At 56.4% G+C, this 21,082-nt stretch overlaps 1 protein-coding gene across 1 annotated transcript in view; it reads right to left on the bottom strand.

Annotated features, from left to right (window-relative positions):
• The window catches only part of LOC140361339 (sodium channel protein type 2 subunit alpha-like), a 198,192-nt gene that overhangs the window by 145,780 nt on the left and 31,330 nt on the right, over positions 1-21,082 (bottom strand). Inside the window, exon 4 of the mRNA XM_072447049.1 lies at positions 8,968-9,119. Within this exon, the coding sequence (XP_072303150.1) occupies positions 8,968-9,119 (152 nt within the window). The remainder of the gene's footprint in view (positions 1-8,967; positions 9,120-21,082) is intronic.

Here is a 21,082-nt window from a genome sequence, read left to right as displayed (position 1 = left end):
CGCCAGGAGCAGAGAGAGAACGCCAGGAGCAGAGAGAGAATGCCAGGAGCAGAGAGAATGCCAGGAGCAGGGAGAGAACACAAGGAGCAGAGATAACGCCAGGAGCAGAGAAAACGCCAGGAGCAGAGAGAGAACGCCAGGAGCAGAGAGAGAACGCCAGGAGCAGGGAGAACGCCAGGAGCAGAGAGAGAACGCCAGGAGCAGAGAGAGAACGCCAGGAGCAGGGAGAGAACGCCAGGAGCAGAGAGAGAACGCCACGAGCAGAGAGAACACAAGGAGCAGAGATAACGCCAGGAGCAGAGAGAACGCCAGGAGCAGAGAGAGAACGCCAGGAGCAGAGAGAGAACGCCAGGAGCAGAGAGAACGCCAGGAGCAGAGAGAGAATGCCAGGAGCAGAGAGAGAACGCCAGGAGCAGAGAGAGAACGCCAGGAGCAGAGAGAGAACGCCAGGAGCAGAGAAAACGCCAGGAGCAGAGAGAGAACGCCAGGAGCAGAGAGAGAACGCCAGGAGCAGAGAGAACGCCAGGAGCAGAGAGAGAACGCCAGGAGCAGAGAGAGAACGCCAGGAGCAGAGAGAACGCCAGGAGCAGAGAGAACACCAGGAGCAGAGAGAACGCCAGGAGCAGAGAGAGAACGCCAGGAGCAGAGAGAGAATGCCAGGAGCAGAGAGAATGCCAGGAGCAGGGAGAGAACACAAGGAGCAGAGATAACGCCAGGAGCAGAGAAAACGCCAGGAGCAGAGAGAGAACGCCAGGAGCAGAGAGAGAACGCCAGGAGCAGGGAGAACGCCAGGAGCAGAGAGAGAACGCCAGGAGCAGAGAGAGAACGCCAGGAGCAGAGAGAACGCCAGGAGCAGAGAGAACGCCAGGAGCAGAGAGAGAACGCCAGGAGCAGAGAGAGAACGCCAGGAGCAGGGAGAGAACGCCAGGAGCAGAGAGAGAACGCCAGGAGCAGAGAGAGAACGCCACGAGCAGAGAGAACACAAGGAGCAGAGATAACGCCAGGAGCAGAGAGAACGCCAGGAGCAGAGAGAGAACGCCAGGAGCAGAGAGAGAACGCCAGGAGCAGAGAGAACGCCAGGAGCAGAGAGAGAATGCCAGGAGCAGAGAGAGAACGCCAGGAGCAGAGAGAGAACGCCAGGAGCAGAGAGAGAACGCCAGGAGCAGAGAAAACGCCAGGAGCAGAGAGAGAACGCCAGGAGCAGAGAGAGAACGCCAGGAGCAGAGAGAACGCCAGGAGCAGAGAGAACGCCAGGAGCAGAGAGAGAACGCCAGGAGCAGAGAGAGAACGCCAGGAGCAGGGAGAGAACGCCAGGAGCAGAGAGAGAACGCCAGGAGCAGAGAGAGAACGCCAGGAGCAGGGAGAGAACGCCAGGAGCAGAGAGAGAACGCCACGAGCAGAGAGAGAACACAAGGAGCAGAGATAACGCCAGGAGCAGAGAGAACGCCAGGAGCAGAGAGAGAACGCCAGGAGCAGAGAGAGAACGCCAGGAGCAGAGAGAACGCCAGGAGCAGAGAGAGAATGCCAGGAGCAGAGAGAGAACGCCAGGAGCAGAGAGAGAACGCCAGGAGCAGAGAGAGAACGCCAGGAGCAGAGAAAACGCCAGGAGCAGAGAGAGAACGCCAGGAGCAGAGAGAGAACGCCAGGAGCAGAGAGAACGCCAGGAGCAGAGAGAGAACGCCAGGAGCAGAGAGAGAACGCCAGGAGCAGAGAGAACGCCAGGAGCAGAGAGAACACCAGGAGCAGAGAGAACGCCAGGAGCAGAGAGAGAACGCCAGGAGCAGAGAGAGAATGCCAGGAGCAGAGAGAATGCCAGGAGCAGGGAGAGAACACAAGGAGCAGAGATAACGCCAGGAGCAGAGAAAACGCCAGGAGCAGAGAGAGAACGCCAGGAGCAGAGAGAGAACGCCAGGAGCAGGGAGAACGCCAGGAGCAGAGAGAGAACGCCAGGAGCAGAGAGAGAACGCCAGGAGCAGGGAGAGAACGCCAGGAGCAGAGAGAGAACGCCACGAGCAGAGAGAACACAAGGAGCAGAGATAACGCCAGGAGCAGAGAGAACGCCAGGAGCAGAGAGAGAACGCCAGGAGCAGAGAGAGAACGCCAGGAGCAGAGAGAACGCCAGGAGCAGAGAGAGAATGCCAGGAGCAGAGAGAGAACGCCAGGAGCAGAGAGAGAACGCCAGGAGCAGAGAGAGAACGCCAGGAGCAGAGAGAACGCCAGGAGCAGAGAGAGAACGCCAGGAGCAGAGAGAGAACGCCAGGAGCAGAGAGAACGCCAGGAGCAGAGAGAGAACGCCAGGAGCAGAGAGAGAACGCCAGGAGCAGAGAGAACGCCAGGAGCAGAGAGAACACCAGGAGCAGAGAGAACGCCAGGAGCAGAGAGAGAACGCCAGGAGCAGAGAGAGAATGCCAGGAGCAGAGAGAATGCCAGGAGCAGGGAGAGAACACAAGGAGCAGAGATAACGCCAGGAGCAGAGAAAACGCCAGGAGCAGAGAGAGAACGCCAGAAGCAGAGAGAGAACGCCAGGAGCAGGGAGAACGCCAGGAGCAGAGAGAGAACGCCAGGAGCAGAGAGAGAACGCCAGGAGCAGAGAGAACGCCAGGAGCAGAGAGAACGCCAGGAGCAGAGAGAACGCCAGGAGCAGAGAGAACACCAGGAGCAGAGAGAACGCCAGGAGCAGAGAGAGAACGCCAGGAGCAGAGAGAATGCCAGGAGCAGGGAGAGAACACAAGGAGCAGAGAGAGAACGCCAGGAGCAGAGAGAATGCCAGGAGCAGGGAGAACGCCAGGAGCAGAGAGAGAACGCCAGGAGCAGAGAGAGAACGCCAGGAGCAGAGAGAACGCCAGGAGCAGAGAGAACACCAGGAGCAGAGAGAACGCCAGGAGCAGAGAGAGAACGCCAGGAGCAGAGAGAGAACGCCAGGAGCAGAGAGAACGCCAGGAGCAGAGAGAACACCAGGAGCAGAGAGAACGCCAGGAGCAGAGAGAGAACGCCAGGAGCAGAGAGAGAACGCCAGGAGCAGAGAGAATGCCAGGAGCAGGGAGAGAACACAAGGAGCAGAGATAACGCCAGGAGCAGAGAAAACGCCAGGAGCAGAGAGAGAACGCCAGGAGCAGAGAGAGAACGCCAGGAGCAGGGAGAACGCCAGGAGCAGAGAGAGAACGCCAGGAGCAGAGAGAGAACGCCAGGAGCAGAGAGAGAACGCCAGGAGCAGAGAGAACACCAGGAGCAGAGAGAACGCCAGGAGCAGAGAGAGAACGCCAGGAGCAGAGAGAATGCCAGGAGCAGGGAGAGAACACAAGGAGCAGAGAGAGAACGCCAGGAGCAGAGAGAATGCCAGGAGCAGGGAGAACGCCAGGAGCAGAGAGAGAACGCCAGGAGCAGAGAGAACGCCAGGAGCAGGGAGAACACAAGGAGCAGAGATAACGCCAGGAGCAGAGAAAAGCCAGGAGCAGAGAGAGAACGCCAGGAGCAGAGAGAGAACGCCAGGAGCAGGGAGAACGCCAGGAGCAGAGAGTGAACGCCAGGAGCAGAGAGTGAACGCCAGGAGCAGAGAGAACGCCAGGAGCAGAGAGAACACCAGGAGCAGAGAGAACGCCAGGAGCAGAGAGAGAACGCCAGGAGCAGAGAGAATGCCAGGAGCAGGGAGAGAACACAAGGAGCAGAGAGAGAACGCCAGGAGCAGAGAGAATGCCAGGAGCAGGGAGAGAACACAAGGAGCAGAGAGAACGCCAGGAGCAGAGAGAGAACGCCAGGAGCAGAGAAAGAACGCCAGGAGCAGAGAGAGAACACCAGGAGCAGAGAGAACGCCAGGAGCAGAGAGAACGCCAAGAGCAGAGAGAGAACGCCAGGAGCAGAGAGAGAACGCCAGGAGCAGAGAGAGAACGCCAGGAGCAGAGAAAGAACGCCAGGAGCAGAGAGAGAACACCAGGAGCAGAGAGAACGCCAGGAGCAGAGAGAACGCCAGGAGCAGAGAGAGAACGCCAGGAGCAGAGAGAACGCCAGGAGCAGAGAGAACGCCAGGAGCAGAGAGAGAACGCCAGGAGCAGATAGAACGCCAGGAGCAGAAAGACGACGTGTTTGTGATGTTTCTGCTTCTTTTGAGCTCAGGAGGATCAAAGCTGCACCTGAGGTCAGGGGTCACACGGGGGTCACTCCAGGGTCACACGGGGGTGGGACATGAAAGAGCAGCTGCAGATGCTTGACTACACTTCCCATCATGCACCAGGAGTCTTGCATATAAACATTATGACTTTATAGAGGGGCCCACACCATGAGGGGCCCAGACCATGAGGGGTCCAGACCATGAGGTCCACACCATGAGGCCCACACCATGAGGGGCCCACACCATGAGGGGCCCACACCATGGGGGACCCAGACCATGAGGGGCCCACACCATGAGGCCCACACCATGAGGGGCCCAGACCATGAGGGACCCAGACCATGAGGGGTCCACACCATTAGGGGCCCAGACCATGAGGGGCCCACACCATGAGGTCCACACCATGAGGCCCACACCATGAGGGGCCCACACCATCAGGTCCACACCATGAGGGGCCCAGACCATGAGGGACCCAGACCATGAGGGGCCCACACCATGAGGCCCACACCATGAGGTCCACACCATGAGGGGCCCACACCATGAGGGGCCCAGACCATGAGGGACCCAGACCATGAGGTCCACACCATGAGGGGCCCAGACCATGAGGGACCCAGACCATGAATGGTCCACACAATGAGGGGCCCAGACCATGAGGGACTCACACCATGAGGGGCCCAGACCATGAGGGACCCAGACCATGAGGGACCCACACCATGAGGGGCCCAGACCATGAAGGGCCCAAACCATAAGGGGCCCACACCATGAGGTCCACACCATGAGGCCCACACCATGAGGCCCACACCATGAGGGGCCCACACCATGAGGGGCCCACATCATGAGGTTCACACCATGAGGCCCACACCATGAGGGGCCCACACCATAAGGGGTCCACACCATGAGGGGCCCACACCATGAGGGGTCCACACCATGAGGGGTCCACACCATGAGGGGCCCACACCATGAGGGGTCCACACCGTGAGGGGCCCACACCATGAGGGGTCCACACCATGAGGGGCCCACACCATGAGGGGCCCACACCATGAGGGGCCCACACCATGAGGTCCACACCATGAGGTCCACACCATGAGGGGCCCACACCATGAGGCCCACACCATGAGGGGTCCACACCATGAGGCCCACACCATGAGGGGCCCACACCATGAGGTCCACACCATGAGGGGCCCACACCATGAGGCCCACACCATGAGGGGCCCACACCATGAGGTCCACACCATGAGGTCCACACCATGAGGGGCCCACACCATGAGGGGCCCACATCATGAGGGACCTCACACCATGAGGGGCCCACACCATGAGGGGTCCAGACCATGAGGGGTACACACCATGAGGGGCCCAGACCATGAGGGGCCCACACCAAGAGGTCCACACCATGAGGCCCACACCATGAGGGGCCCACACCATGAGGGGCCCACACCATGAGGTCCACACCATGAGGGGCCCAGACCATGAGGGACCCAGACCATGAGGGGCCCACACCATGAGGCCCACACCATGAGGGGCCCACACCATGAGGGGCCAAGACCATGAGGGACCCAGACCATGAGGGGTCCACACCATGAGGGGCCCAGACCATGAGGGGCCCACACCATGAGGTCCACACCATGAGGGGCCCACACCATGAGGTCCACACCATGAGGGGCCCAGACCATGAGGGACCCAGACCATGAGGGGCCCACACCATGAGGCCCACACCATGAGGTCCACACCATGAGGGGCCCACACCATGAGGGGCCCAGACCATGAGGGACCCAGACCATGAGGTCCACACCATGAGGGGCCCAGACCATGAGGGACCCAGACCATGAGGCCCACACCATGAGGGGCCCAGACCATGAGGGGCCCACACCATGAGGGACCCAGACCATGAGGGGCCCACACCATGAGGCCCACACCATGAGGGGCCCACACCATGAGGGACCCAGACCATGAGGGGCCCACACCATGAGGCCCACACCATGAGGGGCCCACACCATGAGGGGCCCAGACCATGAGGGACCCAGACCATGAGGGGTCCACACCATTAGGGGCCCAGACCATGAGGGGCCCACACCATGAGGTCCACACCATGAGGGACCCAGACCATGAGGGACCCACACCATGAGGTCCACACCATGAGGCCCACACCATGAGGGGCCCACACCATGAGGCCCACACCATGAGGTCCACACCATGAGGGGCCCACACCATGAGGGGCCCAGACCATGAGGGACCCAGACCATGAGGTCCACACCATGAGGGGCCCAGACCATGAGGGACCCAGACCATGAATGGTCCACACCATGAGGGGCCCAGACCATGAGGGACCCACACCATGAGGGGCCCAGACCATGAAGGGCCCAAACCATAAGGGGTCCACACCATGAGGCCCACACCATGAGGCCCACACCATGAGGGGCCCACACCATGAGGGGCCCACACCATGAGGGGCCCACATCATGAGGTTCACACCATGAGGCCCACACCATGAGGGGCCCACACCATAAGGGGTCCACACCATGAGGGGCCCACACCATGAGGGGTCCACACCATGAGGGGTCCACACCATGAGGGGCCCACACCATGAGGGGTCCACACCATGAGGGGCCCACACCATGAGGCCCACACCATGAGGGGTCCACACCATGAGGGGCCCACACCATGAGGGGCCCACACCATGAGGTCAACACCATGAGGGGCCCACACCATGAGGGGCCCACACCATGAGGGACCTCACACCATGAGGGGCCCACACCATGAGGGGTCCAGACCATGAGGTCCACACCATGAGGGACCTCACACCATGAGGGGCCCACACCATGAGGGGTCCAGACCATGAGGTCAACACCATGAGGTCCACACCATGAGGCCCACACCATGAGGGGTCCACACCATGAGGCCCACACCATGAGGGGCCCACACCATGAGGCCCACACCATGAGGGGCCCACACCATGAGGTCCACACCATGAGGGGCCCACACCATGAGGGGCCCACACCATGAGGGACCTCACACCATGAGGGGCCCACACCATGAGGGGTCCAGACCATGAGGGGTCCACACCATGAGGGGCCCAGACCATGAGGGGCCCACACCATGAGGCCCACACCATGAGGTCCACACCATGAGGGGCCCACACCATGAGGGGCCCACACCATGAGGGCCCCACACCATGAGGTCCACACCATGAGGGGCCCAGACCATGAGGGACCCAGACCATGAGGGGCCCACACCATGAGGCCCACACCATGAGGGGCCCACACCATGAGGGGCCCAGACCATGAGGGACCCAGACCATGAGGGGTCCACACCATGAGGGGCCCAGACCATGAGGGGCCCACACCATGAGGTCCACACCATGAGGGGCCCACACCATGAGGTCCACACCATGAGGGGCCCACACCATGAGGGGCCCAGACCATGAGGGACCCAGACCATGAGGTCCACACCATGAGGGGCCCAGACCATGAGGGACCCAGACCATGAGGCCCACACCATGAGGTCCACACCATGAGGCCCACACCATGAGGCCCACACCATGAGGGGCCCACACCATGAGGGGCCCACATCATGAGGTTCACACCATGAGGCCCACACCATGAGGGGCCCACACCATGAGGGGCCCACACCATGAGGGGCCCAGACCATGAGGGGCCCACACCATGAGGGGCCCACACCACGAGGGGCCCACACCATGAGGGGCCCAGACCATGAGGGGCCCACACCATGAGGGGCCCACACCATGAGGTCCACACCATGAGGCCCACACCATGAGGGGCCCAGACCATGAGGTCCACACCATGAGGACCCCAGACCATGAGGTCCACACCATGAGGGCCCCAGACCATGAGGGGCCCCAAACAGCTGAAATTTGGTGAAAATGGTGTTGGAAAAGTATGAAATGACTTTGATCTGTCACAGTCTCTGAGCCTCAAACTGTAGCAAGGATTTCAGAAAATGACCCAAGTTTAAAGTTGCTTCTTGTTGCACAGATAAAGTTTAAAGTTGCTTCTTGTTGCACAGATAAAGTTTAAAGTTGCTTCTTGTGTCACAGATAAAGTTTAAAGTTGCTTCTTGTTGCACAGATAAAGTTTAAAGTTGCTTCTTGTTGCACAGATAAAGTTTAAAGTTGCTTCTTGTTGCACAGATAAAGTTTAAAGTTGCTTCTTGTTGCACAGATAAAGTTTAAAGTTGCTTCTTGTTGCACAGATAAAGTTTAAAGTTGCTTCTTGTTGCACAGATAAAGTTTAAAGTTGCTTCTTGTTGCACAGATAAAGTTTAAAGTTGCTTCTTGTTGCACAGATAAAGTTTAAAGTTGCTTCTTGTTGCACAGATAAAGTTTAAATGCGTCACATTTGAATCAACTGTTTAACCCTTTGGCCTGAGCCCACTTGAAGTGAAACAAATGCATGTGGTGCGAGAGCGCCCCCTACAGAGGGACATGGGGAGTAAAAGGTCTAGTTTTTTTAAATGTTATGAAATTTGACACAAAATGAATCCAAAAAGTCACTGGACCTGCTCAGCCGTAACTATGACGATAACATGACAGAAACATGTTTAGACTTTATACTTTCACTAACTCCTCCCCCTCAGGCGTTTGTCCTGTAACGTGACATCTGGTGAGACTTGTCTTCAGGACGTTTGTCCTTAAAGAGAGGCGGAGCCACACATTCTGATCAGAATTATAAATGAAATGTCTTTTGTGAAGAGGAGAAGACGTGACGGACTCAGACGTCCATGGAATAAAAGTGTTAGCCACGCCCCCTCCTCTTGCGGCGTGGCGAGGGCCGACCATCGCCGCTTGCGGCTATATTTATCATTATAATTATTTTCCTTATTATGTCTATGATGATGATGTGTTTTCTCACCGTGTCAAACTCGCGCTCTTCGTCGCTCGGTTCTTCTTCTTCTTCGGGAAACTCGATGTCAGATTCTCCTGGAGCGATGGGAACGCTCAGAGTCATCGAGGCGTTTGTCATGTAACTGTCGTCTGACCACAGCAACTTCTCCACCTGACGCCCTGAAAACAAGCACGAGTGTGTGAGCTGTGTGTGTGTGTCTGTGTGTGTGTGTGTGTGAGCTGTGTGTGTGTGTGTCTGTGTGTGTGTGTGTGTGTGTGTGTGTGTGTGTGTGTGTGAACTGTGTGTGTGTGTGTGTGAGTGTGTGTGTGAGCTGTGTGTGTGTGTGTGTGTGTGTGTGAGCTGTGTGTGTGTGTGTCTGTGTGTGTGTGTGTGTGAGCTGTGTGTGTGTGTGTCTGTGTGTGTGTGTGTGTGTGTGTGTGTGTGAACTGTGTGTCTGTGTGTCTGTGTGTGTGTGTGTGAGCTGTGTGTGTGTGTGTCTGTGTGTGTGTTTGTGTGTGTGAACTGTGTGTGTGTGTGTGTGTGTGAGTGTGTGTGTGTGTGTGTGAGCTGTGTGTGTGTGTGTCTGTGTGTGAGTGTGTGTGTGTGTGTGTGAGCTGTGTGTGTGTGTGTCTGTGTGTGTGTGTGTGAACTGTGTGTGTGAACTGTGTGTGTGTGTGTGTGTGTGTGTGTGAGTGTGTGTGTGTGTGTGTGTGAGCTGTGTGTGTGTGTGTGTGTGTGTGTGTCTGTCTGTGTGTGTGTGTGTGTGTGTGTGAGCTGTGTGTGTGTGTGTCTGTGTGTGTGTTTGTGTGTGTGTGTGTGTGTGTGTGAACTGTGTGTGTGTGTGTGTGAGTGTGTGTGTGTGTGTGAGCTGTGTGTGTGTGTGTCTGTGTGTGTGTGTGAACTGTGTGTGTGAACTGTGTGTGTGTGTGTGTGTGAGTGTGTGTGTGTGTGTGTGTGTGTGAGCTGTGTGTGTGTGTGTCTGTGTGTGAGTGTGTGTGTCTGTGTGTGTGTGTGTGAACTGTGTGTGTGTGTGTGTGTGTGTGTGTGTGTGTGTGTGTGTGTGTGTGAGTGTGTGTGTGTGTGTGTGTGTGTGAGCTGTGTGTGTGTGTGTGTGTGAGCTGTGTGAGTGTGTGTGTGTGTGTGTGTGTGAGCTGTGTGTGTGTGTGTGTGTGTGTGTGTGTGTGTGTGTGTGTGGGTCTGTGTGTGTGTGTGTGAGCTGTGTGAGTGTGTGTGTGTGTGTGTGTGTGAGCTGTGTGTGTGTGTGTGTGAGGTGTGGCAGCACGTGGCACACACACCAGCTTTAGCCACGCCCCTCACACACGCTAGCTTTAGCCACGCCCCTCACACACGCTAGCTTTAGCCACACCCCTCACACAAACTAGCTTAAGCCACGCCCCTCACACACACACTAGCTTTAACCACGCCCCTCACACACACTAGCTTTAGCCACGCCCCTCACACACGCTAGCTTTAGCCACACCCCTCACAAAAACTAGCTTAAGCCACGCCCCTCACACACACACACTAGCTTTAACCACGCCCCTCACACACACTAGCTTTAGCCACGCCCCTCAAACACACTAGCTTTAGCCACGCCCCTCACACACACTAGCTTTAGCCACGCCCCTCAAACACACTAGCTTTAGCCACGACCCTCACACACTAGCTTTAGCCACGCCCCTTACATACACTAGCTTTAGCCACGCCCCTCACAAACTAGCTTTAGCCACGCCCCTCACACACACTAGCTTTAGCCACGCCCCTCACACACACTAGCTTTAGCCACGCCCCTCACACACTAGCTTTAGCCACGTCGCTCACACACTAGCTTTAACCACGCCCCTCACATACACTAGCTTTAGCCACGCCCCTCACACACTAGCTTTAGCCACGCCCCTCACACACACTAGCTTTAGTCACGCCCCTCACACACACTAGCTTTAGCCACGACCCTCACACACTAGCTTTAGCCACGCCCCTTACATAAACTAGCTTTAGCCACGCCCCTCACAAACTAGCTTTAGCCACGCCCCTCAAACACACTAGCTTTAGCCACGCCCCTCACACACACTAGCTTTAGCCACGCCCCTCACACACACTAGCTTTAGCCACGCCCCTAACACGCACTAGCTTTAGCCACGCCCCTCACACACACTAGCTTTAGCCACGCCCCTCAAACACACTAGCTTTAGCCACGCCCCTCACACAAACTCGCTTTAGCCACGCCCCTCATACGCACTAGCTTTAGCCACGCCCCTCACACACACTAGCTTTAGCCACGCACCTCACACACTAGCTTTAGCCACGCCCCTCACACAAACTCGCTTTAGCCACGCCCCTCACACACACTAGCTTTAGCCACGCCCCTCACACACACTAGCTTTAGCCACGCCCCTCACACACGCTAGCTTTAGCCACGCCCCTCACACACGCTAGCTTTAGCCACACCCCTCACACAAACTAGCTTAAGCCACGCCCCTCACACACACACTAGCTTTAACCACGCCCCTCACACACACTAGCTTTAGCCACGCCCCTCACACACGCTAGCTTTAGCCACACCCCTCACAAAAACTAGCTTAAGCCACGCCCCTCACACACACACACTAGCTTTAACCACGCCCCTCACACACACTAGCTTTAGCCACGCCCCTCAAACACACTAGCTTTAGCCACGCCCCTCACACAGACTAGCTTTAGTCACGCCCCTCACACACACTAGCTTTAGCCACGACCCTCACACACTAGCTTTAGCCACGCCCCTTACATACACTAGCTTTAGCCACGCCCCTCACAAACTAGCTTTAGCCACGCCCCTCACACACACTAGCTTTAGCCACGCCCCTCACACACACTAGCTTTAGCCACGCCCCTCACACACTAGCTTTAGCCACGTCGCTCACACACTAGCTTTAACCACGCCCCTCACATACACTAGCTTTAGCCACGCCCCTCACACACTAGCTTTAGCCACGCCCCTCACACACACTAGCTTTAGTCACGCCCCTCACACACACTAGCTTTAGCCACGACCCTCACACACTAGCTTTAGCCACGCCCCTTACATAAACTAGCTTTAGCCACGCCCCTCACAAACTAGCTTTAGCCACGCCCCTCAAACACACTAGCTTTAGCCACGCCCCTCACACACACTAGCTTTAGCCACGCCCCTAACAAACACTAGCTTTAGCCACGGCCCTAACACGCACTAGCTTTAGCCACGCCCCTCACACACACTAGCTTTAGCCACGCCCCTCAAACACACTAGCTTTAGCCACGCCCCTCACACAAACTCGCTTTAGCCACGCCCCTCATACGCACTAGCTTTAGCCACGCCCCTCACACACACTAGCTTTAGCCACGCCCCTCACACACTAGCTTTAGCCACGCCCCTCACACAAACTCGCTTTAGCCACGCCCCTCACACACACTAGCTTTAGCCACGCCCCTCACACACACTAGCTTTAGCCACGCCCCTCACACACGCTAGCTTTAGCCACGCCCCTCACACACGCTAGCTTTAGCCACACCCCTCACACAAACTAGCTTAAGCCACGCCCCTCACACACACACTAGCTTTAACCACGCCCCTCACACACACTAGCTTTAGCCACGCCCCTCACACACGCTAGCTTTAGCCACACCCCTCACAAAAACTAGCTTAAGCCACGCCCCTCACACACACACACTAGCTTTAACCACGCCCCTCACACACACTAGCTTTAGCCACGCCCCTCAAACACACTAGCTTTAGCCACGCCCCTCACACAGACTAGCTTTAGTCACGCCCCTCACACACACTAGCTTTAGCCACGACCCTCACACACTAGCTTTAGCCACGCCCCTTACATACACTAGCTTTAGCCACGCCCCTCACAAACTAGCTTTAGCCACGCTCCTCACACACACTAGCTTTAGCCACGCCCCTCACACACACTAGCTTTAGCCACGCCCCTCACACACTAGCTTTAGCCACGTCGCTCACACACTAGCTTTAACCACGCCCCTCACATACACTAGCTTTAGCCACGCCCCTCACACACTAGCTTTAGCCACGCCCCTCACACACACTAGCTTTAGTCACGCCCCTCACACACACTAGCTTTAGCCACGACCCTCACACACTAGCTTTAGCCACGCCCCTTACATAAACTAGCTTTAGCCACGCCCCTCACAAACTAGCTTTAGCCACGCCCCTCAAACACACTAGCTTTAGCCACGCCCCTCACACACACTAGCTTTAGCCACGCCCCTAACAAACACTAGCTTTAGCCACGGCCCTAACACGCACTAGCTTTAGCCACGCCCCTCACACACACTAGCTTTAGCCACGCCCCTCAAACACACTAGCTTTAGCCACGCCCCTCACACAAACTCGCTTTAGCCACGCCCCTCATACGCACTAGCTTTAGCCACGCCCCTCACACACACTAGCTTTAGCCACGCCCCTCACACACTAGCTTTAGCCACGCCCCTCACACAAACTCGCTTTAGCCACGCCCCTCACACACACTAGCTTTAGCCACGCCCCTCACACACACTAGCTTTAGCCACGCCCCTCACACACGCTAGCTTTAGCCACGCCCCTCACACACGCTAGCTTTAGCCACACCCCTCACACAAACTAGCTTAAGCCACGCCCCTCACACACACACTAGCTTTAACCACGCCCCTCACACACACTAGCTTTAGCCACGCCCCTCACACACGCTAGCTTTAGCCACACCCCTCACAAAAACTAGCTTAAGCCACGCCCCTCACACACACACACTAGCTTTAACCACGCCCCTCACACACACTAGCTTTAGCCACGCCCCTCAAACACACTAGCTTTAGCCACGCCCCTCACACAGACTAGCTTTAGTCACGCCCCTCACACACACTAGCTTTAGCCACGACCCTCACACACTAGCTTTAGCCACGCCCCTTACATACACTAGCTTTAGCCACGCCCCTCACAAACTAGCTTTAGCCACGCCCCTCACACACACTAGCTTTAGCCACGCCCCTCACACACACTAGCTTTAGCCACGCCCCTCACACACTAGCTTTAGCCACGTCGCTCACACACTAGCTTTAACCACGCCCCTCACATACACTAGCTTTAGCCACGCCCCTCACACACTAGCTTTAGCCACGCCCCTCACACACACTAGCTTTAGTCACGCCCCTCACACACACTAGCTTTAGCCACGACCCTCACACACTAGCTTTAGCCACGCCCCTTACATAAACTAGCTTTAGCCACGCCCCTCACAAACTAGCTTTAGCCACGCCCCTCAAACACACTAGCTTTAGCCACGCCCCTCACACACACTAGCTTTAGCCACGCCCCTCACACACACTAGCTTTAGCCACGCCCCTAACACGCACTAGCTTTAGCCACGCCCCTCACAAACACTAGCTTTAGCCACGCCCCTCAAACACACTAGCTTTAGCCACGCCCCTCACACAAACTCGCTTTAGCCACGCCCCTCATACGCACTAGCTTTAGCCACGCCCCTCACACACACTAGCTTTAGCCACGCCCCTCACACACTAGCTTTAGCCACGCCCCTCAAACACACTAGCTTTAGCCACGCCCCTCACACAGACTAGCTTTAGTCACGCCCCTCACACACACTAGCTTTAGCCACGACCCTCACACACTAGCTTTAGCCACGCCCCTTACATACACTAGCTTTAGCCACGCCCCTCACAAACTAGCTTTAGCCACGCCCCTCACACACACTAGCTTTAGCCACGCCCCTCACACACACTAGCTTTAGCCACGCCCCTCACACACTAGCTTTAGCCACGTCGCTCACACACTAGCTTTAACCACGCCCCTCACATACACTAGCTTTAGCCACGCCCCTCACACACTAGCTTTAGCCACGCCCCTCACACACACTAGCTTTAGTCACGCCCCTCACACACACTAGCTTTAGCCACGACCCTCACACACTAGCTTTAGCCACGCCCCTTACATAAACTAGCTTTAGCCACGCCCCTCACAAACTAGCTTTAGCCACGCCCCTCAAACACACTAGCTTTAGCCACGCCCCTCACACACACTAGCTTTAGCCACGCCCCTCACATACACTAGCTTTAGCCACGCCCCTAACACGCACTAGCTTTAGCCACGCCCCTCACACACACTAGCTTTAGCCACGCCCCTCAAACACACTAGCTTTAGCCACGCCCCTCACACAAACTCGCTTTAGCCACGCCCCTCATACGCACTAGCTTTAGCCACGCCCCTCACACACACTAGCTTTAGCCACGCCCCTCACACACTAGCTTTAGCCACGCCCCTCACACAAACTCGCTTTAGCCACGCCCCTCACACACACTAGCTTTAGCCACGCCCCTCACACACACTAGCTTTAGCCACGCCCCTCACACACACTAGCTTTAGCCACGCCCCTCACACACGCTAGCTTTAGCCACGCCCCTCACACACGCTAGCTTTAGCCACACCCCTCACACAAACTAGCTTAAGCCACGCCCCTCACACACACACTAGCTTTAACCACGCCCCTCACACACACTAGCTTTAGCCACGCCCCTCACACACGCTAGCTTTAGCCACACCCCTCACAAAAACTAGCTTAAGCCACGCCCCTCACACACACACACTAGCTTTAACCACGCCCCTCACACACACTAGCTTTAGCCACGCCCCTCAAACACACTAGCTTTAGCCACGCCCCTCACACAGACTAGCTTTAGTCACGCCCCTCACACACACTAGCTTTAGCCACGACCCTCACACACTAGCTTTAGCCACGCCGCTTACATACACTAGCTTTAGCCACGCCCCTCACAAACTAGCTTTAGCCACGCCCCTCACACACACTAGCTTTAGCCACGCCCCTCACACACACTAGCTTTAGCCACGCCCCTCACACACTAGCTTTAGCCACGTCGCTCACACACTAGCTTTAACCACGCCCCTCACATACACTAGCTTTAGCCACGCCCCTCACACACTAGCTTTAGCCACGCCCCTCACACACACTAGCTTTAGTCACGCCCCTCACACACACTAGCTTTAGCCACGACCCTCACACACTAGCTTTAGCCACGCCCCTTACATAAACTAGCTTTAGCCACGCCCCTCACAAACTAGCTTTAGCCACGCCCCTCACACACACTAGCTTTAGCCACGCCCCTCACACACACTAGCTTTAGCCACGCCCCTAACACGCACTAGCTTTAGCCACGCCCCTCACAAACACTAGCTTTAGCCACGCCCCTCAAACACACTAGCTTTAGCCACGCCCCTCACACAAACTCGCTTTAGCCACGCCCCTCATACGCACTAGCTTTAGCCACGCCCCTCACACACACTAGCTTTAGCCACGCCCCTCACACACTAGCTTTAGCCACGCCCCTCACACAAACTCGCTTTAGCCACGCCCCTCACACACACTAGCTTTAGCCACGCCCCTCACACACACTATCTTTAGCCACGCCCTTCACAAACACTAGCTTTAGCCACGCCCCTCACACACTAGCTTTAGCCACGCCCCTCACGCACTAGCTTTAGCCACGCCCCTCACACACAATAGCTTTAGCCACGCCCCTCACACACGCTAGCTTTAGCCACACCCCTCACACAAACTAGCTTAAGCCGCGCCCCTCACACACACACTAGCTTTAACCACGCTCCTCACACACACTAGCTTTAGCCACGCCCCTCAAACACAATAGCTTTAGCCACGCCCCTCACACACACTAGCTTTAGACACGCCCCTCACACAAACTCGCTTTAGCCACGCCCCTCACAGACACTAGCTTTAGCCACGCCCCTCACACACTAACTTTAGCCACGCCCCTCACACACACTAGCTTTAGCCACGCCCCTCACACACACTAGCTTTAGCCACGCCCCTCACACACACTAGCTTTAGCCACGCCCCTCACACACGCTAGCTTTAGCCACGCCCCTCACACACGCTAGCTTTAGCCACACCCCTCACACAAACTAGCTTAAGCCACGCCCCTCACACACACACTAGCTTTAACCACGCCCCTCACACACACTAGCTTTAGCCACGCCCCTCACACACGCTAGCTTTAGCCACACCCCTCACAAAAACTAGCTTAAGCCACGCCCCTCACACACACACACTAGCTTTAACCACGCCCCTCACACACACTAGCTTTAACCACGCCCCTCAAACACACTAGCTTTAGCCACGCCCCTCACACAGACTAGCTTTAGTCACGCCCCTCACACACACTAGCTTTAGCCACGACCCTCACACACTAGCTTTAGCCACGCCCCTTACATACACTAGCTTTAGCCACGCCCCTCACAAACTAGCTTTAGCCACACCCCTCACACAAACTAGCTTAAGCCACGCCCCTCACACACACACTAGCTTTAGCCACGCCCCTCACACGCGCTAGCTTTAGCCACGCCCCTCACACACGCTAGCTTTAGCCACACCCCTCACACAAACTAGCTTAAGCCACGCCCCTCACACACACACTAGCTTTAACCACGCCCCTCACACACACTAGCTTTAGCCACGCCCCTCACACACGCTAGCTTTAGCCACACCCCTCACAAAAACTAGCTTAAGCCACGCCCCTCACACACACACACTAGCTTTAACCACGCCCCTCACACACACTAGCTTTAGCCACGCCCTTCAAACACACTAGCTTTAGCCACGCCCCTCACACAGACTAGCTTTAGTCACGCCCCTCACACACACTAGCTTTAGCCACGACCCTCACACACTAGCTTTAGCCACGCCCCTTACATACACTAGCTTTAGCCACGCCCCTCACAAACTAGCTTTAGCCACGCCCCTCACACACACTAGCTTTAGCCACGCCCCTCACACACACTAGCTTTAGCCACGCCCCTCACACACTAGCTTTAGCCACGTCGCTCACACACTAGCTTTAACCACGCCCCTCACACACACTAGCTTTAGTCACGCCCCTCACACACACTAGCTTTAGCCACGACCCTCACACACTAGCTTTAGCCACGCCCCTTACATAAACTAGCTTTAGCCACGCCCCTCACAAACTAGCTTTAGCCACGACCCTCAAACACACTAGCTTTAGCCACGCCCCTCACACACACTAGCTTTAGCCACGCCCCTCACACACACTAGCTTTAGCCACGCCCCTCACACACACTAGCTTTAGCCACGCCCCTAACACGCACTAGCTTTAGCCACGCCCCTCACACACACTAGCTTTAGCCACGCCCCTCAAACACACTAGCTTTAGCCACGCCCCTCACACAAACTCGCTTTAGCCACGCCCCTCATACGCACTAGCTTTAGCCACGCCCCTCACACACACTAGCTTTAGCCACGCCCCTCACACACTAGCTTTAGCCACGCCCCTCACACAAACTCGCTTTAGCCACGCCCCTCACACACACTAGCTTTAGCCACGCCCCTCACACACACTAGCTTTAGCCACGCCCCTCACACACACTAGCTTTAGCCACGCCCCTCACACACGCTAGCTTTAGCCACGCCCCTCACACACGCTAGCTTTAGCCACACCCCTCACACAAACTAGCTTAAGCCACGCCCCTCACACACACACTAGCTTTAACCACGCCCCTCACACACACTAGCTTTAGCCACGCCCCTCACACACGCTAGCTTTAGCCACACCCCTCACAAAAACTAGCTTAAGCCACGCCCCTCACACACACACACTAGCTTTAACCACGCCCCTCACACACACTAGCTTTAGCCACGCCCCTCAAACACACTAGCTTTAGCCACGCCCCTCACACAGACTAGCTTTAGTCACGCCCCTCACACACACTAGCTTTAGCCACGACCCTCACACACTAGCTTTAGCCACGCCCCTTACATACACTAGCTTTAGCCACGCCCCTCACAAACTAACTTTAGCCACGCCCCTCACACACACTAGCTTTAGCCACGCCCCTCACACACACTAGCTTTAGCCACGCCCCTCACACACTAGCTTTAGCCACGTCGCTCACACACTAGCTTTAACCACGCCCCTCACATACACTAGCTTTAGCCACGCCCCTCAAACACTAGCTTTAGCCACGCCCCTCACACACACTAGCTTTAGTCACGCCCCTCACACACACTAGCTTTAGCCACGACCCTCACACACTAGCTTTAGCCACGCCCCTTACATAAACTAGCTTTAGCCACGCCCCTCACAAACTAGCTTTAGCCACGCCCCTCAAACACACTAGCTTTAGCCACGCCCCTCACACACACTAGCTTTAGCCACGCCCCTCACACACACTAGCTTTAGCCACGCCCCTAACACGCACTAGCTTAAGCCACGCCCCTCACACACACTAGCTTTAGCCACGCCCCTCAAACACACTAGCTTTAGCCACGCCCCTCACACAAACTCGCTTTAGCCACGCCCCTCATACGCACTAGCTTTAGCCACGCCCCTCACACACACTAGCTTTAGCCACGCCCCTCACACACTAGCTTTAGCCACGCCCCTCACACAAACTCGCTTTAGCCACGCCCCTCACACACACTAGCTTTAGCCACGCCCCTCACACACACTAGCTTTAGCCACGCCCCTTACACACACTAGCTTTAGCCACGCCCCTCACACACGCTAGCTTTAGCCACGCCCCTCACACACGCTAGCTTTAGCCACACCCCTCACACAAACTAGCTTAAGCCACGCCCCTCACACACACACTAGCTTTAACCACGCCCCTCACACACACTAGCTTTAGCCACGCCCCTCACACACGCTAGCTTTAGCCACACCCCTCACAAAAACTAGCTTAAGCCACGCCCCTCACACACACACTAGCTTTAACCACGCCCCTCACACACACTAGCTTTAGCCACGCCCCTCACACACGCTAGCTTTAGCCACACCCCTCACAAAAACTAGCTTAAGCCACGCCCCTCACACACACACACTAGCTTTAACCACGCCCCTCACACACACTAGCTTTAGCCACGCCCCTCAAACACACTAGCTTTAGCCACGCCCCTCACACAGACTAGCTTTAGTCACGCCCCTCACACACACTAGCTTTAGCCACGACCCTCACACACTAGCTTTAGCCACGCCCCTTACATACACTAGCTTTAGCCACGCCCCTCACAAACTAGCTTTAGCCACGCCCCTCACACACACTAGCTTTAGCCACGCCCCTCACACACACTAGCTTTAGCCACGCCCCTCACACACTAGCTTTAGCCACGTCGCTCACACACTAGCTTTAACCACGCCCCTCACATACACTAGCTTTAGCCACGACCCTCAAACACACTAGCTTTAGCCACGCCCCTCACACACACTAGCTTTAGCCACGACCCTCACACACACTAGCTTTAGCCACGCCCCTAACACGCACTAGCTTTAGCCACGCCCCTCACACACACTAGCTTTAGCCACGCCCCTCAAACACACTAGCTTTAGCCACGCCCCTCACACAAACTCGCTTTAGCCACGCCCCTCATACGCACTAGCTTTAGCCACGCCCCTCACACACACTAGCTTTAGCCACGCCCCTCACACACTAGCTTTAGCCACGCCCCTCACACAAACTCGCTTTAGCCACGCCCCTCACACACACTAGCTTTAGCCACGCCCCTCACACACACTAGCTTTAGCCACGCCCCTCACACACACTAGCTTTAGCCACGCCCCTCACACACGCTAGCTTTAGCCACGCCCCTCACACACGCTAGCTTTAGCCACACCCCTCACACAAACTAGCTTAAGCCACGCCCCTCACACACACACTAGCTTTAACCACGCCCCTCACACACACTAGCTTTAGCCACGCCCCTCACACACGCTAGCTTTAGCCACACCCCTCACAAAAACTAGCTTAAGCCACGCCCCTCACACACACACACTAGCTTTAACCACGCCCCTCACACACACTAGCTTTAGCCACGCCCCTCAAACACACTAGCTTTAGCCACGCCCCTCACACAGACTAGCTTTAGTCACGCCCCTCACACACACTAGCTTTAGCCACGACCCTCACACACTAGCTTTAGCCACGCCCCTTACATACACTAGCTTTAGCCACGCCCCTCACAAACTAACTTTAGCCACGCCCCTCACACACACTAGCTTTAGCCACGCCCCTCACACACACTAGCTTTAGCCACGCCCCTCACACACTAGCTTTAGCCAC

The sequence above is a fragment of the Eucyclogobius newberryi genome, unplaced genomic scaffold (genome assembly GCF_026437365.1).
Source record: "Eucyclogobius newberryi isolate DKJ021-1_F unplaced genomic scaffold, fEucNew1.0.hap1 SCAF_150, whole genome shotgun sequence".
NCBI classification, from domain to species: domain Eukaryota; kingdom Metazoa; phylum Chordata; class Actinopteri; order Gobiiformes; family Gobiidae; genus Eucyclogobius; species Eucyclogobius newberryi.
The sequence above is the reverse complement of the archived record's forward strand: the minus strand, read 5'-3'. Positions and strand labels throughout refer to the sequence as shown.